Raw genomic sequence first — 24072 nt, 5'->3', positions numbered from 1 at the left:
TGGTGAAAGTTTCTCTGAAGCTCCGCCCCCTCCCTCATTCGGTTTATTACCCACAGGTGACACCGATGGCCTCGCGGAGCCTCGAGCCTGAAGCCCTGGACAGGCATGTTCTAGAATGCCTGAGCCCAGCATTTTCGGCATTTTCGCAGAGCCGAGTGAATTCACACCAAGCGTGAGGTCTAATCGGGCCACAGAAAATTCGCTCTCAAGGGCCATTTCTTCTACCTTAACGGACTCATCGATAACTCAAACGCGTCGATTTTGGTGCCGTGATATGCGTGACTGTGGAGCAATTCCACAAGCTTCCAAGCACACTGCAGACTTTTATTATTATTGTGGTGGTGGTGGTGGTTGTTTAAAGTGTACAGCTGTGAGCACACAGAGCCACTCTGGTTTTGTGTCTGGTTTTGCCGCTTCCGCGAGCGGGCGCCACCTTCGCGGTGGCCTTGAGCCCGGAGGCTGTGCCTCGGAGGCCCCCGCTCAGCAGGTGAGTGTTCTCTCCCCATCTCGCAGGGCTCACGTCCTTGCCCTGAGATACTGCTTCACCTGAAAACAGCATTTGGGGGGCAAAACAGGTCCCAACCCGGTAACGAGGGGTCACTTCGCGTCTGCGCACAGCTCCGGGAGCCCCGGGTCGCTGGGCTGGCCCCTGGGTCGTCTGCTGGGGAAGGACCCCGGGACTGGGGGAGGAATTGCCCTCTGGAGCCACGCCTCCCGAGCCCCCGGGCGGACCCGAAAGTAAGCACCTTCCGTATCCGGCCTCTGCTGTCTTTGATTCCCTCCAGGGACCCCGCCTCGAGAGAAAGAGGCAGCCCGGCGGCGGGCGGCTTCCAGCAGCATTTTGCTTTCCCTTTACACAGGGTCGCCATCTAGTGACAACAAGGATGTACTACCACGTTCTAACTTCGGCAGGCTAGTGCTCCAGGTGTGGAACGTTCTGGTGAGTGCGGGAAAGCTCTGTGGTGGGGACTGGAGCCAGTTCCAGGCCTTGCTGGGGGCGGATGAGGGGCAGACCTTCCCTGCCCTGCAACACGCGGCCTGGGGCCATCTCCGCAGGGGGCGGTGGGTCTGGGGCAATGGTCGAGTCCGACCTCGGGTGGACAGTGATTTGTTCTTCAAAAGGGGAGGCCGGTGGCCCCCCTGAGTTCGGCTCTGAGAGCCACACTCGGCATAGGACCTGTCTGGAGGAATTCTGGCTTAGGATACCCCACTCTCTGTTGGGACTGGGAAAGGTGTTCGGGAAGACAAGGGTGCCAGATGGAGAGCCCAGATGGGCCTGCCTCGTGCCCTCCCTGAGCACACCTCCAGTTACAGACTCTGCAGATGGGCGAAGGGAGAGGGCTGACCTCCCAGGTTCCTGGAACAGTCTGGCCCTGAGCTACCTCACCCCCGCCATGTCCACTTGCTCCAGAACAGACCCAAGGGGCAGGTGCCTTCTGCAACTCAGCAAACATTCAGGTGGAAAGAGACTCCAGTCTCCTCTTTTTTAGAGACCCCCGTATCTTTACTAGGGATTTCCTTGTAGCTGTCAACTTGGCTTCATGGAGGGAAAGCACCGTACCCCACATCACCACTCTTTCAGAGAATAGCTTCTTTCCACAAGCACTGTGCTCCCAAAGGCGGCTGACCTCCTCCCCTCCTTGTCCTATATTGAGGGGGATGGGGAGAGGGGAAAGAGGGAAAGTTCTCAGTAGTCACCGCTCACTGAGCCCTGTGGATAGGTTGCCATATACGTTTGTGCAAGTTGCTCACTGCACAAGGGCGCCTGGCCGGGGGGGCCACTAGGATCTGGAATTCAGCTCTTACCTGATCACAAAGCCACGCCACCTGGAGGAAGGGGTACACTTTTCAAATTTACCTGCTCTCGGTGATCCTGCCTACAGGGGCCCCCTTTTCCTAATTCTCACAGATAGGGGCCAGCTGCAGCTTTTGGGGAGTTGGGTGACGCTCCTTGGAGAAGAGGCGCCTGCATGGAGCCCCAGCCCAGGACTCCTTGGCTTCTGTGGGCCCCAACTCACCTCTCTTCTCCCACAAGTAGAAATTCCCCCCGAGGTGCTCAGTGTATTAGCTGGAGCGGCAAACCTATTCCAGTGCTGCGGTCTCCATCAAGGGGCTCTGCTGGGGAGAAACGGCAATACTACTCTTGCAGAGGGTTGGTATTTGATTATAAGATTTTCAGGCAGAAGACATGTCTTTGCACCATTCTGCTGACTCTAGCCCAGTTCCTCAAGCCAGCCTGTGAATGGCTCACCTTCATTTCTCTTGTCCCAGAATATCTCAGATACACACACACACCTCTATAGACAGAAAGGTCATTACAGTTCCGGTGGACAGAGATTTAGGTGGGCCTAAGGGTGGGTTTATGTTTCTGCCACCTGGTCTATAAAATCTGGGTAGTTTAGCACTTTTTGATGTTTGAAATGGGACAGTGAGGCGTTTCCTTGTGGCCTGTCAAAGGCCCAGGTCAGTGTGTTTGTTTCCTAGGGCTGCTGTAACAAAGTACCTTAAACATAAATGTACTGTCTCACAGTTCTAGAGTCTAGAAGTGGAGATCAAGGCATCTGCAGGATTCCTGCTGAGGGCTGTCAGGGAGAATGTTGCCTTTCTCCTAGCTTCTGGGGGTTTGCTGGCCATCTTTGGTGTTCCTTGGCTTGTAGCCGCATGACCGCAGTCTGCCTTCATGTTCACATGGTGTTCTCTCTGCATGCATGTCTGTGTCCAAATCCCCCCTTTTTACAGTGGGTTAGGGCTCACCCTAGTGACCTCACCTGAACTAATTACATCTGCGAGGACCTTATCTTCCAATAGTCACACTCTGAGGTACCGGGGGTTAGGAATTCAACATACGAATTTGGGAGGACACAATTCAACCGATAGCATTAAGATCCCCCCAAAAGATAGCACTAAACCCCTCATCTTCTACCCATTGCCATGGTGACAGGAGGAGGGGAGGCTGGAGGGACAGGGAAGTTCAGCTCAGAAAAGCTACAAGAAAGCTTTTCTTTCCGTGTCAGGTTGGGATCAGGAGACTGTCTGATCCCCACGTAACTGAAAAAATCTCTAAGACAGACAAGCCAGACGGTCTCATGTTTATGCATCTCCAGACCACAAAGGAGAGAGAGGTTTTGGTAGCCCAAACAGACCCTGAGCTGTCTCAGCGGCCAGAGAAACACAGGTCTGTGGAAGGCTGGCCTGCTCAGCCAGAGCCGTCATGGTCCTTGCAGGAGGTTGCCCGTTAGGCTTTTGAAATTATACATTGTCTTAATCATCACTGTGAAGGTCTCCTCAAAATTAACAATAGCTTAACTGCCTGTTTTGGTTGTTGCATTTTGCTTGCAGAAATGGCACAGTTCTGGCTCAAAATCACAGTGTCTAAATCTTGAGCACTGTGGCCAGACTGGCTCTCCTGCCGCCTGAGTCATGGTATTTCAATCTGCCACATATGACAGTCACATAATCCCACTTTGGGGCTCTGATGAGACAGGTGGAAAACAGCCTTGCAATGGCCTGTGAAAGCTTCATGGGCAAACATGCAGTGGAATCGATAAGCCAGCTGGCTAGAGCTTCAGCCAGAAGACCAGGGGTCCTTACATTGCTGTTCATGCGTGGGCTTCAGGGAATCTGTGACCCCCAACACATGTATTTTATTAGGGAGAGGGTTCCCAGCATTCACTGAAGATTCAAAGGAATCTATAGATAAACCAGTTAAGAAATACTGCCCTAAAAACTCCCATCCCCCCCACATCTTTATGGTAAATGAGTAAAGTCAATTTTCTTCTAAAGCACAGAAGCTCATCATGAAATTGGGAATTGAATGATGGGAGCAAGACCTTTAACCTTGACAATTGTTATCTCCCAGTCTGGACCCTGAAGTTCCTGTCAAGGTTATGCATGTGGATCTATAATTGGGAATGTGCAGGCTAGGTTCTGTGGTCCCAGAACGGCATATAATGTGGCTCCCTGTGGCCTGGGCTCTCTGATGGGTCCCCAGTAATAGAAGTGTCTGTTCCTTTATGGAGAAGGGTGAACCTTGATGGAGTCCATGAACTGGGTCCCAGGATTGTTAGGGATGTAAGACCCTTCCCCCAGAAAATCCTCCCTAGAGGGTTTTTGTTCACATCAACCAGCACTGAGTGGCAGACAACTTCTACTTGACCAAAGGATTCACGATGTTTGTTTTTAAGACAGAAGCTGGTCCAGCGCCCCCTCTCTCTCTCTGTCTTTCCGTCTCTCTCTCTCTATTTGTCCAACCCGTCTCCACCACTCTACCCTATGATAAATAAATAGATGACAGATCGATATTAGATAGATACATGTACATCCATGGTACACGGTAGGGAAAGTTCTCAGTCTGAATTATTATAACAGGGACAGCCAGATATCAACTTTTTTTTTAATAGTTTATTTTATTTATTTATTTTTGGCTTTGTTGGGTCTTTGTTGCTGCGCACTGGCTTTCTCTAGTTGCGGTGAGCTTCTCTTGTTGCAGAGCACAGGCTTTAGGCGCGAGGGCTTCAGTAGTTGTGGCACGTGGGCTCAGTAGTTGTCGCTCGCGGGCTCCAGAGCTCAGGCTCAGTAGTTGTGGTGCACGGGCTCAGTTGCTCTGCAGCATGTGGGATCTTCCCAGACCAGGGCTTGAACCCGTGTCGCCTGCACTGGCAGGTGGATTCTTAACCACCGTGCCACCAGGGAAGCCCAATATCAACTTTTACAGAAATAAAAGAAGAAATTTTAGCAAACTGTTTAAACTATTTTCTTAAATAGATTTCCTTCACAGCCAGAGATCTTCAGTAGCCTCCTCATCCGACATCGGGGTTCTTCACCAACTGATGAATTTGGCTTTTATTTTGGGGAAAGAAGCCTCTTTTTCTCTACTTGCTTGCATTTTTGCTTTAACGTCTTCTAGCAAGCTGGGGTGTTTCGATGCACATGGACAGCACCTGGGAATATCTCCGCCTCACTCCGTGCTGTGACCACCTCAATCCGGCCATCCCTCTCCTTGTACTTGACAGACTGGCAATCTTGTTACACTCATTACCGTGCAGGACTGGGTAGGGTCTGCACAAATACGCTCGCTGTTTGGAAAGCTTCTGCATGACATCACCAAGAGTGAGGCGTAGTGAGATCCCCCTCCCCAGCCCAGCCTTCTGCACGGGTGTTAGTGACAGTGAGTCACACTGTCGTGTGCTCCTGGTCTCCCTTCAAGGCTGGGGTCTTTACCAGTGTTATTAACCTGGGCCCAGGAAGGGCCTCACAAATCCCATTTCTGTGACCGTGAGGTGCCGGCATCAGGCTGGCAGGGAAGACGCGAGGCCGGGACTTGGAGGCAGCGTGTGGAGAATCCCTGGATTCTCCCTCTTGAGGAGGGTGGGGGTCCCTGCGACGTCTCACACGGTGTTTGTGTGAGACCCCTCCTCTTTCTCACATGGAAAGTTGGAACCCTTCCAATGCCTGAGACAGGTCTCAGGAAGCAGGCCCGCCTGGGGCTGAAGGTGGCTGAAGGGGCTCAGGAGAGGCAGGTGAGAGGGAGCCAGCACGGAGCACAGAACTGAGATGGACCAGGGCCTAGGAGGGCAGGTGACCCCATGCCTCCGACAGGCGACCCCACATGCCTCTGACAAGCAGAGGTAGCCAGGTCCGTTCAATCCCGACAGAGCCAAGTCCAGGGCCCGAAAGACAGTCAGGGGATCCCTAATGGGCTGTGCGGTTGCTGAGACCTTTCGTCTGACCTTTTGTCCCGAGCGACCTTGGGCTGCCTGCTGGCTCCAGTACCACCATCTAGCCTAGCATCTAGCCTAGCATCTAGCCTAGCATCCAGCCTAGCATTCCCACCTGCCCGGGAAGACCAGGCTCTTTGTCCTCACTGAGGTCTGCACTGCCAGGCCTACAGACGGTAGTTGGGGTCTTACAGGGAGACCCCACATCTTCCTCTGTGATCAGTCACCCACTGGGGCCTGGGCACAGGGTCTAGCAGAGGGTCTCTTGACCAGGGTGTGCATTCAACAGCACAGGCCGTGAGCTGCTTAGCCCCGGGTGCCCCTCCTCTGGACTCTGACGTGAGCAGGTTGGGCGTCTCTGGAGTTGAGCATCTCATCCCCTCTGCTCCTGACATAAAGAGACAAAGCTGATGTGTACAAAGAGTCTGATGCGAGGTTAGCCGTCTCACTCTCCTATAGACTCATTACCAAAACAGAGAGGTATTTTCTGCTTCTTCCTCTTCAGAGGGCGGTTGGACTTGTTGTCCTGGAAATTGAGGTGTTCCTAGCCCCAGGAGAGAGTCGAGTGCTTTCATTTTTAAAAGCCTAGACTCATAAAATAATCATAACACAGGAGGTTTAGGATAGAGGAAGACTCCAAGGACTGAGTCCAAAAACAGCCCAAGGATGGAGGAGACTGGGTGGGGACAGGTGTTCCCACAGTGCCAGAGACCTGCCCTGGAGGGACAGGGAGGGGGCAGGACCTCAGCCGGGGGAGGGCATGAGTGGATGCATGTGGAGGCTGGCTGGCCAGGGAGGAGGGAGTCTGTAACACAAAGGCTGGATTTGTCGGGGTTCTTCAGAGAAACAGAACCAACAAGGATATGTTTGTATGTATATTTCATATGTTTATATTTCCTATCTGTATAATTAGGAGCTTATATATAGGAGCTCACCCCCTTATAGAGGCCGAGCAATCTCATGGTCTGCAGTTGGCAGGCCGGAGACTCACTAGAGCTGATGGTGTAGTTCCAGTCTGAAGGCGGGAGGAGACCCAGGTCCCAGCTGCCCGCACCCACATGCGAGGGGTGGGGTTAAGCCTGGTAAAGACCAGCACCTGGAGGCTAATCTGTCTCAGGCAGAAGCAGCAGCACAATCAGGACCCAAAACCCAAGAATGGGCCTCCTCTTTCAAGGCACCAATAAATCCTGGGGTCCTTGTTTAATCTGCTTGCGAGAGGGAGCCCTGGAAATTGACTCAGAGTGAAGTTCTCATGCATCTTCGTAAGTGGCAGCTTGAATTGGATATCGTATGACTTAGGAAAATAAAGCAAGGTGACATTTCTTGCCCTTGAATGTTGAAACGCACATCACTACCCATTCTGAATCTTTAGGAGCCCTGCCATCACAACAGTGATGCAGAAATAAGAAAGGAAGTTGATAGGATTCAACTAACACGTCGTTAATCTCTGCAGCTATTACCTAAGGTGAGGGGTTGAATTTTTTTTAATTAATTTATTATTATTATTATTTTTTTTTTTTGGCTGTGCCAGGTCTTAGTTGCAGCACGTGGGGTCTTCGTTACGGCACAAGGATCTTTAGTTGCAGCATGCGGACTAATTAGTTGTGGGATGCGGACTCTTAGTTGTGGCATGCATGCGGGATCTAGTTCCCTGACCAGGGATCGAACCCGGGCCCCTGCATTGGGAGTGCGGAGTCTTACCCACGGGACCACCAGGGAAGCCCTGAGGGGTGGAATTTTATAGAATGTGAGGCAGAGGTCAAGGATGGTAAGGATTCTGGGTATCAGTTCCCATGTGGGAGGGTATTCCCACACAACCAATCAATTCTCAGACACCAGCTGGTTGTTCTACAGTTTAGCTCAATTCTGACACTGTCTACCTGGAGATAGTCAGATCCCACAGATTAAGGACTGAGTCCCACCAGACTGCCACCACTTCAGGTGTCAACTGAAAGTCCAGGTTGTCACCTGTACTTATAACCAACTGGCTATACAGCAGAGGTTCCCATGACCCCCTCCTTGTGTTGGATTAATTTGCTAGAGTGGCTCACAGGACTCAAGATACCAGTTTACTTACTAGATTACCAGTTTATTATAAAAGGATATAACTCAGGAACAGCCAGGTGGAAGAGATGCATGGGGCAAGGAATGTGGGCAGGGGCGGCAGAGCTTCCATGCCCTTCTCTCCAAGGGCACCACTCTCCCTGCATCTCCACATGTTCACCAGCCCAGAAGTTCTCCAGACCCCATCCTTTTGGGTTTTGATGGAGGCTTCATTACACAGGCATGATTGATTAAACCATTGCCCATTGGTGACTGATTCAACCTTCTGCTCTTTTCCTGTCCCTGGAGATCAAGGGTGGTACTGAAAATTTCAGCCCTCAGGACTTCCCTGGTGGTCCAGTGGGTAAGACTCTACGCTCCCAATGCAGGGGGCCCGGGTTCGATCCCTGGTAGGGGAACTAGATCCCACCTGCTGCACTAAGAGCCCTCATTCCACAACTAAAAGATCCCACATGCCGCAACTAAAGAGCCCGCATGCCGCAACGATGATCCTGCATGCTGCAGCTAAGACTTGGCGCAACCAAAATAAATAAACAAATTTTTTTTTTTAAGTTGAAATTCTTAAAAAAAAAAAAAAGGAGCAAAGAAAAGAAAGTTTCAGCCCTTCAGTCACATGGTTGGTTCTCCACCCTTTGGTGTGGCCCAAAGTCACCTTACAAACATAACAAAAGACGCCTTTGTTGCTCTCATCACTTAAGAAATTCCAAGGGTTTTGGGAACTATGTGCCAGAAATGGGGACACAGGCTAAATATATATTTCTTTTTCTTTTTTTTTTATAAATTTTTTAATTTTTATTTTATTTTTGGCTGCGTTGGGTCTTCGCTGCTGCGTGCAGGTTTTCTCTGGTTGCGGCGAGCGGGGGCTACTCTTCCCTGTGCTGTGTGAGCCTCTCATTGTGGTGGCCTCTCCTGTTGTGGAGCACAGGCTCCAGGCGCACAGGCTTCAGCAGCTGTGGCTCACGGGCTTAGTTGCTCCACGGCATGTGGGATCCTCCAGGGCCAGGGGTCAAACGCATGTCCCCTGCATTGGCAGGCGGACTCCCAACCACTGAGCCATCAGGGAAGCCCCTATATTTCTTATAAAATGCAATATCGCAGATGGTGTTTCCCCAGACACAGTGATTGAACCTGGAGATCTCTGGACTCTCGTCTGAAAAACCAGGCTGTTGGGGCTTCCCTGGTGGCACAGTGGTTGGGAATCTGCTTGCTAATGCAGGGGACACAGGTTCGAGCCCTGGTCTGGGAAGATCCCACATGCCGTGGAGCAACTAGGCCCGTGAGCCACAGCTACTGAGCCTGCGCGTCTGGAGCCTGTGCTCCGCAATGAGAGGCCGCGATAGTGAGAGGCCCGCGCGCCGCGATGAAGAGTGGCCCCCCCGCTCGCCACAACTAGAGAAAGCCCTCGCGCAGAAACGAAGACCCAACACAGCCAAAAATAAATTAATTAATAAACTCCTACCCCCAACATCTTAAAACAACAACAACAAAAAAAAACCAGGCTGGTGGTCACCAAATCACACATATACCAGAATTCAAGACTATTGACACATGGTGGGGGAGGTACTGTGGACATGGCTCCCCGCTCCTGGCTGCAGGGAGCTCCTTGAAGGGAGGAAGCCAAGAAAAGGCAGAACAGGAGCTGGAGCCACCAAGATAGATGATGGAGCCCTAGTGACGGGACCACTCAGACCACAAGAGAATAGTAAACTCTAGACCAGGCAGGATCCAGTCTAAGTGGGGGTGAGATGGTTTTCTTTTCCTTTTTCTTTTTTAATAAGGTCTTTCCTTTTTTATTATTTATTTATGTATTTGTGTATTTAGTTATTTATTTGGCTGCGCCGGGACTTAGATGCAGCTCGCGGAATCTTCGTTGCCGTGGGGGGGATCTTTGTTGCAGCATGCAGAATTTTTAGTTGCGGCATGCGAGATCCAGTTTCCTGACCAGGGATCGAACCCGGGCCCCCTGCGTTGGGAGCATGGAGTCTTACCCACTGCACCACCAGGGAAGTCCCGAGATGGTTTTCAATGGTGAGTTTTCACCATGGGCTAAAGCGCTCAGCTGTCTGAGTCCATAAGAGGAGGGTGGGTGGCCAGGACCCATCAAGGCACTGACAGCTGGGCCAGGCTTGAGCATGAGGCTGAGACCTCCAGAGGGTCTCAGTGGGAAACAGGGCAGAAGGCCAGGGAGGCAGAAGAGCCCTGTACTAAGGGGTTAGACGGGGAGGCTGATGAGAGATGAGAGCTGTGCCCCAAACTTACCAGCTACCTGCACAGTAGTGTTGAGGGACCCCTTATCCTTCCCAGCTGGCCCTCCCCGCCCTTCGGTTCCGGGCCTCAGTTTTGTTGCAGGAAGGAGAACCCTTTCCAAGGCCCGAGAGTGGGCTCTTGTCTAACACTCGGAAATGCATTGTCCGAGGAGACACACGTGCTGACACAGCAAGAGACTTTATCGGGAAGGGGCGCCCAGGTGGAGCTGGTAAGGGAACCCAGGAGGACTGCTCTGCCACGTGGCTCGCAGTCTCGGGCTTCATGGTGATGGGATTAGTTTCCGGGTTGTCTCTGGCCAGTCACTCTGGCTCAGGGTCCTTTCTGGTGGCACGTGCAACCGCTCAACCAAGGTGGATTCCAGCGAGGAGGATTCTGGGACGTTGGTAGGACATGTGGACGGGCTTCTCCTCTCTCCTTTTGACCTTTCCTGTATTCTTCTGGTTGGTGGTGGCTTGTTGGTTCCGTGTTCCTTACCAGGACCTCCTGTTGTAAGATAACTCATGCAAATTGTTACTGTCTTGGCCCGGCCAGGGCAGGCGGTTTCAGTCAGTGTTTCCCTAACAGTTTGGGAATGGGGACTGCCAGTGATAGGTTATCACCACCACTGGCGGCAGGTCGCACGGGGCAGGCAAGGGTCCCCCGCGTCTCAGGGGACTAGAATGTCTGGTGTGTCTCTGTATCAAGCAGTGCTGGAAAAACTTGCCAAATTCTTGTATTTGGGAGACATTTTCTTATGTTCCACTTTTTTCTCCATCCCTCTTTTTCCTGAAAACGGCTTTTTTTTTCTGATTATATAAATAGTTACCACCTTTGTCTTGAGATACACATGCTCCAGCTGTTAACATCTTAGCTTAGACTTAACATCCACATTTAGTCAGCCTTCCTAGTTATATACTCTAGGACTTTGTTTAGAGTTCGCGAGGCCTGCTTTGACTTGGGAGATCCCGATGCCCGAGGACTCGCTAGGAAGTCTCCTCTGCGGCGGGCTGACTTGGCTCCCGGTGGGGGGCGGGGGGTCCTCCACATCTGGATGCCGCTCACCGAGGTGCTTCCGGGCGCTGCTGTCTTCTCCTTTTGCTGCTCTCAGACTGTGGCTCTAGGGGTCCCACGCAGCCTGATGAAGTCTTCTGCGTAGCAGCGGTGTGAGGCGGTGGGTGCTGGGGGGTGCTGGGGGGTGCTGCTTCTGCACTCATGTCCCTTTGTCCCCCCTCATCTCTTTCTGCCCCTGTCTCCTGTTCCCTGCACTGCTCCCATCCAGGTCTTCCCGGGTGTTGAGCCCCAGACCCAGAGAGATCAGCTTGGGTGTGCCTCAATAGACAGTGTTACTATCTATTCATCAGGGCCGTCTATTCACACAGGTCAGTAACTCCCAAGCCCCAGTGCACTGCGTTGTAGCAGATTCCGGGATGGCGCTCCCAGCAAGGGAGGACCTTTGTTTTGACATGCCAGGAGCAAGCAGACGGTGACTCAGGGAGCTGTTCTCCTGTCCTGTTACGGCTTCCAAGTCTCCTTGGATGAGCTTGCACGCGTCCAGGTGGAATATTTTCTCACCCCCGTTGCAGCCTTACCTTTACCTGCTCACCTGACTGAAGGCCACCGTTTGTTCCTCCACTGGATTCACGTTTGTCTCTCCTCTAGCTGCAAGCGGATCCTTCACTAAATAACTGAGGCAGAAACAGGATGCCTTGTCCCTCCCAGCAGAAGGCTAATGTCCCAGAGAACAACAGGGATAAGATCGGGGTAAGGAGGTGGCTGGAGGAACTTGAAAGCGAGGCCCCGGCTGCTGAGTAACTAGGTCAACTCCTGCTCCTTGGCCCCAGCCCATGACTTGCATGGACCAGAGACTGGGAAAGAAACGTCCAAGAGCCCAGAGGACGAGGGGAACAAGATGCAGGAAACGGGGAGAAAAGACGTGTTTGGCAGTCGCAGATGCATGACGGCATCGTGAGTCTTCCACTTAGGAGTTCTGTGACCCTGGCAAGTACCTCAACCTCTCTCACTCTCAGTTTCCGGTAAAGAAGGAATTTTAGTGTCTTCCTCACCGAGTTATTGTGAAGAGTATTTACTCATAACAGCCGAATGCACTGTGTGAAACTTGATTGGATCCTAGTTTGAAAAAAATTGGGGGAATTTAAATACGGTCTCTGTAATATCATCTAGCATGGAGTACTTGCTCATTTCTTGGTGTAAGGATGGTATGGACTTCTGCAGAATACTATATTCGTGGGCGATACATGCTGAAGTATTTAAGGCACAAGTTTCGCGAGGTCTGAAGCACATTCAAATGGTTCGGCAACAAAAAGTACATTAGCATGGAGAGAAAGACAAAGCAAATATGATGAAATGCTGACTGTTGAGTCCAGGTGGAGGGTCTTTAAGAGTTCGCTGTGTGTGCTTTCTATTTTTCTTAATGTTTAAAATTTGTCAGAGAAAAATCGGGGGAGAAAAAGAAGAAATGAGACAAGGTATGTCAAGTACCCTGCACAGCGCCCCATTCGGCAATGCTTATTTCATAAATATTCATAATATGTCACCAAGGTGACATCAGCCAAGAGCCGGGGATGGGCCTGCCAGGTACTGTCCTGGCAGTGGCTGCCAGAGGGCCGGAGACAAATAGTAAACAATGAAACAAATATGTGAACACGTTGGCCGAAGACAGTGCCGAGTGCTATGAAGACAGTCACAGGTGAGGGACCAGGGACCCGGGGGTGGGAGTGCCACACTGGCTTGGCTGCCCCTGAGCCTCTGAGCAGGTGGAATGTGAGCTGAGGATGGACCGTGCCAGGGAGCTGGCGGTGCAGAGACCTCCCTCCGCCACCACCTGTGCATCCAAGGACCCTAGAAGAGCTCAGGATGCCACAGGGGGTGACATCGGCCAAGAGCCGGGGCTGGGCGTGTTTGCTTCCTCTCTAGGAGCAGCCAGCCATGGCTCAGTTTATGCTCTTACAACTCCTCAGTTTGCTCAGGTGGCCCCGGTACCATCAGCCTCCTGGAGCAGTGAACTCCGGGAGGGCGTGACAAGGGTGCCTGCTGAGCCACTTCCTGGAACCAACCGGTGATCTGGAACGAGCCTTAGAGGGAATCTCCATGGCCCTCTTCACAGGCCCTGAGACTGGCAGAGACTTCTCAGTAACACAATTAACAAAGTATGTTCAGGAGGCTTCCCTGGTGGCGCAGTGGTTAAGAATCTGCTTGCCAGTGTAGGGGGCACCGGTTCGATCTCTGGTCTGGGAAGATCCCTCATGCCGCGGAGCAACTAAGCCCGTGTGCCACAACTACTGAGCCTGCACTCTAGAGCCTGTGAGCCACAACTACTGAGCCTGTGCACCACAACTACTGAAGCCTGCGTGCTCTAGGGCCCACATGCCACAGCTACTGAGCCCGCGTGCTGCAACTCGTGAAGCCCGCGTGCCTAGAGCCCGTGCTCCACAACAGGAGAAGCCTGCGCACCGCAAGGAAGACCCAATGCAGCCAAAAAAAAAAAAAGAAAGGTATGTCCAACCTCATTCGTAACTCAAGAAATTCAAGTTGAAATTTCACCCATCAGATTAGTAAAGACTAAGGAGAATGGAAATATCAAGTCCTGGTGATGCTGTGTGGACGACCCTCTCTCATCCTTCATTTGCTCAGCCTCTTGTGGGTAATCTGGGTCATTTGGGCCCTGTCCATCAAATTTGAAATTGTGACCACCCTTTGGTTCCATTTTAATTAATCTATTCTGAAGATATCATCAAAGAAGTGATTTTTTAAAACAATGTAGAAGGATGGTCACTGAATTATAATTGTAGCATTTGCAGCACTGCAGGAACTATGTCACGCAGAAGGAAACAACCCAAATGTCCACCAGGAGGAGACTGCTTAAATAAATCATGTATAGGTATGCATTTAATATGAGTGGAGTTTTGGAAACAAAATATATGTACGTATAATAGCAATCGAGGTCAGTGTATGCATAGAAAAGACATCCAGAAGACTGTATATTGAAATGTTAATAACAGATGTCTCTGGGGCATGAAATCCTGGGCACTTTCACTTTCTACAGTGTGTCTTTCTGTAATATTTAAACTTTGTATCACAAGCATGTAGGCCCACTTCTCTTGCTGCCCTCGGTCTCCCCGCTTGTGACCCCTCAGCGCCAGTGCGCGCCACCAACTTCCCACAGGCACTGTGGTCTACAGTTCAAATTCAAGATGGAATTTAAATGGCCCTGGGTGCCTCTGAGTCTGAGCCCAGCCCAAGGTGGTGGGCTGTGGCCGGGGGAGCCAGGCCTTGGCGTCTCCCTCTTAGGGACCGTGACACAGTGACGCACATCATGTTTTCCTCGCGGACTCGCTCTGAGCCAAAACACGTGGAAGATAAGAAGTCTTTGATTTTATAAACTACATATGTGATGATCGTCATCCCAGGCGAAGATATTTAAGCAGGAAAGCCAGTCAGGATGCTCCCCTCTCAGCTCCTGTCCACACCGGAAATGAACAAGCAGCCCATCTCAACAGGGACAGCGGCTGACTCTGAGAGGTGAAATAGAGGGACAGAAGAGACCTTTCCTTTATATTTTATATACTTTTTGAACTATTTTCATATTTTTAGTAATCTTTATTAGCCCTAAAAAAATAACTTACTATATGCCATCTCTTTAAAAATTGAATTTTTATGTAAGAATATACATAAATACCTTCTGTTTCTAGAAAGTGGAAACATTGCAGATAAGGTTAAGTCTCCTAGACGTTCCCCCCTGCCCCAGCCCAGACAATCTACAGCAAAATCCACTAGTATTATCACTTTGGTATGTATCTATCTTTCCACATCTTTTTAAATGCATTTTCAGGCATCTATATATATATCCCCACATTAAATACATAGCCTGGGGTTGGTAGAGATTAAACATAAAGTGTTTTCATATAGTGCTTTCTTTCTGCTGGACTTTTTCTCTCAGTTGCTTGTCTTCAGGGAGCATCCTTTGCAGTAGTTTACCTCCCCTCCTAAGATCCTTCCCCTCCACATCCTGCTTCCTTCCCGTCTCTCAGGAGTAGCGAGTCTGTGGTCTTTCCAAATGCTGCTACCAAGATCACTCCAGCAGAAGTCCCTGGGGTAGAGTTGCCTGATTTGGCAAATAAAAATATAGGAGGCAGGTTAAATTTTAATTTCAGATAACGAATACTTTTTAAATATAAGTATATCCCACGGAGCACTTGGGACGTTCTTATACAAAAAACAAAAACACTATTATTTATTTATTTATCTGAAATTCAGATTTAACCGAATGGTCTGTATTTTATCTGCCAATCCTATCCTGGGGCACTTGTTAAAAATTGGCCTTATCCCCTTATGAGATTCAGTAGGTCTGGGTGGAGTCTGCCAGGAATCTGTATTTTTTTCATGGTATTCAGATTACTGGTCAGGGCTGGGAACCCTGTCCTCCACACCAGGCTGGCAGGGGACCAGGCTTCTCCCGCCGTGAAAATACACATTTTCAAGCTTATTCATTTCTCAGTCTTTATTGAGTTAGCCCAGTAGGAGTCAGGCCTCCAGAGTACAGGTCTCTGGGACTTCTGCCTTGGGGGAGTCCTCTAGGTGTGCCGCTCCTTCCCTAACTCTCAAAAATCAGCACGATGGCAGAGGGCTGGAGGGGGAAATGGGTGGGGCCAGGGACAAGGAAGAGAGAAGGGTCTGCGCTCTGGGCTCCCCCTTACCCGTCTCCCGGCTCTTTCTGGGTAACCCCTCAGCCAGACCCTTCTGCCCCTCTCTTCTCCTTCGCCAAGTAAAGTAAAGGCGAGGCTCGGGGCCTGAAGGGGCGTGGCCAACAGAACCCGAGCCACAGCCAATCCCAGCCGGGTCCTTGGCTCGGAGGAGGAAGTGGGTGTGGCGACGGAGAGGGGCGTGGCTTGACGGTTTAGAGCGACTCGTCGGAACCAGTCCCGACCCGGGAGGCGAAGCTAACTCCCTACCTGGGCCCGGGTGCATCCCGCTCGGCACCTCTCGGCTGCTCCGCGTATAAAATGGAGGGAGCCCGGGCGGCGTCGGGGGAAGACCAAGACGGAGCCGAGTTCCCAATGGAGCCCTTGGGAAGCCGGGTCCCGGAGCTGGAGCAGCCCCAGGTCCCCGCGGAGGAAAGACGCCCTGAGAGTCCCGAGAGCAGCCCGAGTCTGGCTCCCGCAGTGAAGGAGGAGGCGCGCGCGGGCCAGGACCTGTCGGGCGGGAAGAAGCTGCCCTCGCCTCGACCCGCGCCCCTGCGGTTGCTGCCATCCAGCCCGGGCTACAGCGCCTTCCGCCGTCAGGAGTCGGCCAGCCCGGAGCTGCCGTCGCCGGGCCCAGCCGCGGCTGAGCAGCCCCGGGACGGCGAGACGCCGGGGGTAGAGCAGATGCTCAGGGCCGCGCCCGGTGAGCCGGCTCGGGGCGCCTGGGCCCCCATGGAACTGCAGGTGGACGTGCGCGTGAAGTCCGTGGGCGCGGCCGGCAGCAGCTGCGCGCCCTCACCGGCGCCCTCCACGCGCTTCCTCACCGTCCCGGTGCCGGAATCGCCGGCCTTCTCCCATCACGCCTCCCCAGCGCACCCGCTCCTGCGGCTGACCCCGTCTCCGGGAGGCACCTGGGGCCGTGGCACGCCGCTGGCCGCAGCCCGGACGGAGCGCGACCTCGACGCCGAGGGTTGGGCCGGTCCCGCCGAGGGGCGCGCGGAGTCCCCGGGATCCCCCACGTGCCGCTGCCGCTGCCGCTGCAAGGAGGACGCCGTGCTCCACGCCGAGATGGACGGCGACAAGAAGCTGTCCCGCGTCATAAAGCTCGTAGGTAAGCGCGCGCCGGCGCCGGGAGCCGCGCTCTCGGGTGGGGGTCGACGAACGTGAGGCCCGCCTGCTACCCACCCAGCGTTGGGCCACTGCGGCGGAGGAACCCCACCCGGCCTCTCTGGCGTAGAGTCGGTAACTTTTGGTCTACGTAATTATAATCCAACTTGTTGGCAGTAAAAGAATAAAACCGCTATTCTCCCTCCCCGACCCTCCAAGAACTTTCCCGTTCGCTCTTGGTGTGCGCAGCGTCTTTGAGAAGTAGAGGTGGAAGGAATTCCAGGCGAGGGGAGGTCTTTCAGGATCACGTGACGGCGGTGGCGGCCCGGCAGCACCGCGGTCTCCCGACTCCTTGCTTCGGCTCGCCGATCTCTCGCAGGTCCAGACTCCTTTTTTCCCTCTCGTATATTGAGGACCAGTTGACCCCTAACACTCATCCATTCAGCAGCTACTGCTGCTACTGCGTGGGGACTTCGGGCCAGACTGTGCTAGGGTGTGTGTGAGTTTTTTTGTTGCCGCGTGGCGGGTGGCGACTTGCAGGGAAGAAGAAAGAGCCTGAAAAATACAAAAATCCTGGACAAGGAACCAGAAGGGAGTGGCTGGTGAACTTGAGGGCATGGGAAAGCTTCCTGCAGCTAAAGCCCTGAAAGCTGAGTAGGAGTTGGGGGTGGTAGCGCGCCTTCTGGCTGGAGGGCCTAGAGACCTCCCCAGCAGACAACCTGCTGAAAGCTTGACCGGTTGAGAGGAGACCGGTCAGCTAGACAGGCTCCAAACCCCGAGGGCTTCTATGCCAGGGGTTCTTAGACATGGTAGAGTTCAGGGGCTCTAATCACGCGGGGACTTTTGCAAAGTTGGGTGTGAGCACATTTTCTGCACGAGAGGTGTATCGTTTTCTGGTGCTGCTGTAACAAATTGGCACAAACTTAGAGGCTTAAAATGGCACTAATTTATTATCTTGCAGTTCTGTAAGTCTGAAGTCTGATATGGGCTCAAGAGACTAAAGGCCAGATGGCAGGGCTGTGATCCCTGCTGGGGGCCCTAGGAGATGATTGTTTCCTTGCCTTTTCTAGCTTCTGAGGGCGACTAAGTTCCTTAGCTCATGGTCCTCTGTATATTCAAAACCAACCAGGACTTCCCTGATGGCGCAGTGGTTAAGAATCCGCCTGCCAATGCAGGGGACACGGGTTCGGGCCCTGGTCCGGGAAGATCCCACATGCTGCGGAGCAAATAAGCCCGTGCACCAGAACTCCTGAGCCTGCAAGCCGCAACTACTGAGCCCACGTGCCACAACTACTGAAGGTCGCGCGCCTAGAGCCCGAGCTCCGCAACAAGAGAAGCCACCGCAATGAGAAGCCCACGCACCACGACGAAGAGTAGCCCCCGTTCGCTGCAACTAGAGAAAGCCCGTGCGCGGCAACGAAGACCCAACGCAGCCAATAAAAAAGAGAAAAACCAGCCAGTGTCAGGCTGAACCTTTCCACTGCCATCTCTGGGGCTGTCCTGTCCTTTTGCCTCCCTCTTCCATTTATGAGGACCCTTGTGATGACATTGGACCCACCCAGAAATTCGGTATAGTCTACCCATCTCAAGGTCAGCAGATAAGCAACCTCAATTCCATCTGCAGCCTTAATTCCTCTGTGCCTTGTAACCTAACATATCCACAGGTTCCAAGGATTAAGACGTGGACTTCTTTAGGAGGACATTATTCTGTCCACCACAATGAGTCTGTAGCTTTTTTTAAAAAATAAATTTGTTTATTTTATTTATTTACTTTTGGCTGTGTTTGGTCTTCGTTGCTGCGTGCGGGCTTTCTCTAGTTGTGGTAAGCGGAGGCTACTCTTTGTTGCGGTGCGCAGGCTTCTCATTGCGGTGGCTTCTCTTGTTGCAGACCACGGGCTCTAGGCACGCGGGCTTCAGTAGTTGTGTGACGTGGGCTTCAGTAGTTGTGGCTCGCGGGCTCTAGAGTGCAGACTCAGTAGTTGTGGCGCACGGGCTTAGTTGCTCTGCGGCATGTGGGATCTTCCTGGACCAGGGCTCGAACCCGTGTCCCCTGCACTGGCAGGCGGATTCTTAACCACTGCACCACCAGGGAAGCCCAAGTTTGTAGCTTTTTTTTAATCAGATTAATAATAGGAGAGTCTGTGACTAAAAGGGTGGGATGATAAGGAAGTGAGGACTCAAGGAAGTGAGTCGTGGGGAGGTAACATGGTTGGATTTTTATTCTAGAAAGTGACCTCTGCCAGCACTGTGGAGGAAGGTCAGGACAGGCATGAAATTGAAGGAAGGGAGACCTTAAGAGGTGATAGCACCAGTTCCGCAAGAGCCGATGAAGGTTTGATCTATGGCAGAGGTGGGAGGGAGTGTTCAAAGGTTGAATTAGAGAGTGGGGCCACTGCCCTGATGAAGATGCGCTAACAGGAAGAGTGGGGATGATTCCCGAGTTGCTGAGCTGGGTAGCTGAATGATGGATTGATTGGGTTGTCCTTGCAGAATGGAGAATGGGGGAAGAGGCGTGAGAGAAATAAGCAGGTACATTTGGGAGTTCCAGGTAGTGATGTCATTTATAGGGAGAGGAGCCAGGCTTCCCTGGCGGTCCAGTGGTTAAGACTCTGCACCCCCTGCACACCTCCATGCTGTGTAGCACAGCCGGAAAAAAAAAAAAGGAAGAGGAGCCAGCCACAGACTGGGAAAGGAAAATGTAGGTGGTAGGAAGAAAATCAGGATGCAGAGAAGCAGAAAAAGGAGAGAGTTTCTGGAAGATGTGGTCAGCAGTGTCCAGTGTCCAGGGGAGAGGCAGACTTTGGGACTGGATGGTTAGGGAGAGCTGCCACGTGGAAACAATACTCTGGACATGAGGCAGTAACCCGGGGGTGTGGAGAGGAATGACGTCAGGGGAGGGAGATGCCGGGCAGGAAATACTGCAGGGTGCATGCAGACACTTGATGCTTTGCGCTTCCTCTCTGGGAAGTGTGGGATTAAAGAACTTTCAAGTTCCTGGCTGAAGCTTGGTCTGAGGGAGGCTGCTTGGATGAGGATCTCTGCATTGTGGTTTCTGCCTGTGGTGGCCTTTACCGCCTAGATCAAGCTGGTTACAAGAAGAGGGCACACTAGGGCACAGGCTCAGGGACTTGCCCAGGCCAGTGCGGTAATGCTGCCACCCAGCTGTTTCATGTCCCCTCCTTGTGAACCCAAGAGGGAGGAGACCACTGTGGAGAGGGTTGGAGACGTCACTGCTTTGTCTCTTCCCTTGCTTTTTGGGGCAGATGTCCCAGAGGCGCTGTCCAGGTGTAAACTGAAGAATCAAGGACTCAGGGAATGTTCTATATGGGAGCCCTCAGCCCAGAAGAGAAATTGGCTTTTGCAGAGAGCCTAAAACTGGGGGGGAGGGACTTCCCTGGTAGCACGGTTGGTTAAGACTGTGCTCCCAGTGCAGTGGGCCCAGGTTCAATCCCTGGTCAAGGAACTAGATCCCACATGCGTGCCGCCAACTGAGAGTTCCCATGCCACAACTAAGGAGCCCGCCTGCCACAACTAAGACCCGGTGCAACCAAATAAATAAATAAATAATAATTAATTTAAAAAATAAAGAAATAAAACTGGGGAAGAGCTGGATCCTCAAATGGAGACTATTCCCCTTTAGGTGTTGGTTCAGAGTCACCTCTTCTGGTCCCCAAGGCAAGATCAGGTGTCCCTATTCCATGCTCCACGGGCCCTTGTGCTGCCCAGCTCCAGCATCCCTCTTGTAAGTATGCTCCCCTGGATTCTGAGCCCCGCGGGGCATGGCAGGTGACAGTCTAGCCTTTCACTGAATCTCCAGCACCTGGCACTTAAGTGCTCTGTAAATCCTTACTCAATGAGTAGCACTAACCTCAGAGTGCAAGCACATGTCAGAAGCGCTTAGTCCCATCCCCGTCTGGGGAAGGGGAGCGGCAGTTGGATCTCAGTGGTTGTCCAGCCTTGCTGCCGCCTGTCACATTGTACGCAACACATCAGGTGTGGAAGATGTGAGGAAACGGCCATCCTGACCCTGCCCTCCAGCAGTCCTCAGTCTGGGCAGGAGAAAACAAAAGCACCTGGCAGTCTGGGATGGTGCCAGGAGCGGTACATTCAGAGGAAGAATGCTCTCAGGGCCTGGAGGAAGTGGAGCTGGGAGAGGTGATGTCCAGCATGGTCAGGCTCCGCCGGGAGAGCAGAGGCCACCGGCCGAAGTAGATGGACCTGGAGGCAGTGACACAAGCAGGCCTCTCACTGGCAGGAGCCCTTTGAGCCCCTGTGCTGAACTTTGTATTTGGAAGTTTGTATTTTATTTTTTTTAATAAATTTATTTTATTTATCTATTTATTTTTGGCTGCGTTGGGTCTTCGTTGCTGCACGCGGGCTTTCTCTAGTTGCGGTGAGCGGGGGCTACTCTTCGTCGCGGTGCGTGGGCTTTTCAATGCGGTGGCTTCTATTGTTGTGGAGCACGGGCTCTAGGCGCGCGGGCTTCAGTTGTTGTGACACGCAGGCTCCAGTAGCTGTGGCTCACGGGCTCTAGAGCTCAGGCTCAGTAGTTGTGGCACGGGGGCTTGGTAGTTGTGGCTCGAGGGCTCTAGAGCGCAGGCTCAGTAGTTGTGCCACGTGGGCTTCAGTAGTCGTGCCTCACGGGCTCTAGAGTGCAGGCTCAGTAGTCGTGGCGCACGGGCTTAGTTGCTCTGCGGTATGTGGGATTTTCCCGGACCAGGGCTCAAACCTGTGTTCCCTGCATTGGCAGGCGGATTCTTAACCACTGCACCACCAGGGAAGTCCCTGTATTTCATTTTTTAAGATGCCCCCCTGCCCCCATTGGATAAACTAAGTCGCACAAAACCTGGCTCCACCCCAGCCATGGGATTTGACTAGGAGGAAGCAGAAGGTGTTTCAGTTGTGGGGTGGGAAAGGTAGTTGAAATGTAGACAATGACGATGGGATGAGCAGTGAAGAAAAGCAGCAGAGGGTGTGACCCTGGAGATGTCAATCCCAGATACAAACAGGAAATCGGGTGGTGGGTATATACAATGTCCATGGTCTTTTAAATGGAATTACTCTTTTCAAAGTAATGGAATATTTGCCACAGACTAACGCCTGCTGTTTCAGGCTTCGGGAAATATAATGATTGAGTTCTTAGGACCCTCACACTGATTCTGTGGCATTCCTGACCCTCATCCCCAAGGTTTGGGTGGGTCCTGGGCCCCTTGCAGCGAGGTGTTTGCTCTGATTGATTTCACGCCTGAGTCGTGGCAAAGGTCAAGTTCTGAGTGCTCAGTTACTTCAGATGGGTGTGTCTTTCCAGGTGGAAAGCTGCTTATAATTCTGGCTGTGATTAAGCATTTACTATGTTCTACTCCTCGAGTTTTCCCCTCTGACTTCCCTGGTTACTCCATCTACAGGGCAGGATGTGGCATCGGAATGTGTTCTTTTTTTTTTTTCTGGCCACGCAGCACAGCTTGCAGGATCTTGGTTCCCCGACCAGGATCGAACCTGGGCCCCCAGCAGTGGAAGCACAGAGTCCTAACCTCGGGACTGCCAGGGAAGTCCCTGAACATGTTCTGTCTCTGAGCCTTTGCACCCTTCCTCCCACCTGGAGTGTCCTCCTGTCTTCCTTTCGCCTCCACAGCCTCATTCCAGCCATCTGGTCCGCTAGGTCCTTGGGCGGCTGACAACTCACATCCGTCTAGCGCTCTGCAGCCCGAAAGGCGCTCTCTGTGTGAAGCTTCGTTAGTGGCCTCCAGTGACCTGGAGAGATAGAAGAGGTAGATGTGATTCCAATGTTAAAAGGAAAACCACCAAGAACACTTGAGGGGCCCATAGAGTCAGGACTCGAACTTGAATTTGGGGGTCTGTCGAACTCTGAACCTAGCCTTCGTTCCTCTCTTGTGTGGAGTTTGATCTCCTGCTACCTTCGCCTGTCCCGTTAGCTCCCTGAGTGCGGGGCCCTTGCCCCATCCTTGGAGCTATTTGTGCCCTATGTCTCATGCACATCAGATGCTCAATACATGGTTCTTAGCCACTTTCTTTCTTGAAGAGAATCTTACGTCTTCTAGTTATTTAAGAAGTGGAATATCTTCTAGCAGTTTTCTCCGAGGTATGAGGTTTGGACCCAAATTGAGTGGATTATCCTGGTGTCTTGGGCCTGAGGGTGGGCGATGAGGTGGGCATGTTGATGGTATAGGAGTCAGCATGGTCCTGAGTTGGGACCATCTCCTAACCTGTGTCTCCTGGTTGTCCCCTCCCCTCCCGCAGGGCTGCCCATGTACATGAGGTCCCTGCGCTGGGCCCTGGCAGTCATGGCCGTGCTCCTGGCGGTGTCTACGGTGGCCATTGTGGCCCTGGCCTCGAGAGCAGGTATGGGACCTCCCCGTCCCCTCTCCTCCCCCTCTCCTCCCCTGCTCCCCCAGCAGGGTGTCTAGTCCTTCTAGCTCCTTTGTGAGAATTAGAAAAAGACATGCCCCCCACGCAGATGCAGCGTGAAGACACAGGGCTCGGTGAGCAGAGGTAAGGGAGAAGAGCCCCTTCCTTCTGTGGACACAGCCTGCACTTGGAGAGGCCTTGTGCACAAGCTGTGCAGCCTTCCCAGGGCCTGCCCGCCTTGCTTACCCCTCCAAGGCTTGCCAGTTCCATGCCTCCAGATTTGCCCCCTGATTTTTTTTTTTTAATTTATTTTTGGCTGCGTTGGGTCTTCATTGCTGCACGTGGGCTTTCTCTAGTTGCGGCGAACGGGGGCTACTCTTTGTCGCAGTGCACGGGCTTCTCATCGCGGTGGCTTCTCTTGTTGCGGAGCGTGGGCTCTAGGCATGCGGGCTTCAGTAGTTGTGGCACGTGGGCTCAGTAGTTGTGGCTCGCAGGCTCTAGAGCACAGGCTCAGTAGTTGTGGCACACAGGCTTAGTTGCTCCACGGCATGTGGGATCTTTCCGGCCCAGGGCTCGAACGTGTGTCCCCTGCATTGGCAGGCGGATTCTTAACCACTGCGCCACCAGGGAAGTCCGCCCCCGCCTCCCCGATTTTTGAACATCCACACATTCAGCTCTGTACGGTTTACCCTGCACTCACTGGTGGTCTCTGTGCTGCAGGGGCCAGGTGCCAGCCATGCCCCCAGGGCTGGATGTGGTCCATGGAGCACTGCTACTACCTCTCTGCCGAAGCTGAGGCCTGGGAGGCCAGCCAGGCTTTCTGCTCAGCCCACCATGCTACCCTCCCCCTGCTGAGACACACCCAGGTGAGG

The 24072-nt window shown here is 52.6% G+C and overlaps 1 protein-coding gene and 1 long non-coding RNA gene across 7 annotated transcripts in view; one reads left to right on the top strand and one right to left on the bottom strand.

The window, feature by feature from the left end:
* Positions 1–14680: 14680 nt before the first annotated feature.
* On the bottom strand, positions 14681–16772 carry LOC109552078 (uncharacterized). The gene is made up of 2 exons (XR_012334106.1): positions 16639–16772; positions 14681–15150 (listed from the first exon to the last, which is right to left on the bottom strand). It is a non-coding gene; the product is annotated as an uncharacterized lncRNA (long non-coding RNA).
* KLRG2 (killer cell lectin like receptor G2) overlaps positions 15147–24072 on the top strand; it is a 45979-nt gene continuing 37053 nt past the window's right edge. For 3 of the 6 annotated variants that reach the window (XR_012334103.1, XR_012334104.1, XM_033863342.2), the window contains exons 1-2: positions 15147–16838; positions 23093–23194. Coding sequence is in view for 4 of the 6 variants with exons in the window: in XM_033863342.2 (XP_033719233.1) it covers positions 16049–16838; positions 23093–23194 (892 nt within the window). In the remaining 2 variants the exon portion in view is untranslated. Of the gene's footprint in view, positions 16839–23092; positions 23195–23920; positions 24067–24072 lie in introns of all 6 variants that reach the window. The other 3 variants (XM_033863343.2, XM_019947011.3, XM_019946878.3) reach the window with 3 other exon arrangements.

This window comes from Tursiops truncatus, chromosome 9, assembly GCF_011762595.2.
Source record: "Tursiops truncatus isolate mTurTru1 chromosome 9, mTurTru1.mat.Y, whole genome shotgun sequence".
NCBI lineage: Eukaryota > Metazoa > Chordata > Mammalia > Artiodactyla > Delphinidae > Tursiops > Tursiops truncatus.
The sequence above is the reverse complement of the archived record's forward strand: the minus strand, read 5'-3'. Positions and strand labels throughout refer to the sequence as shown.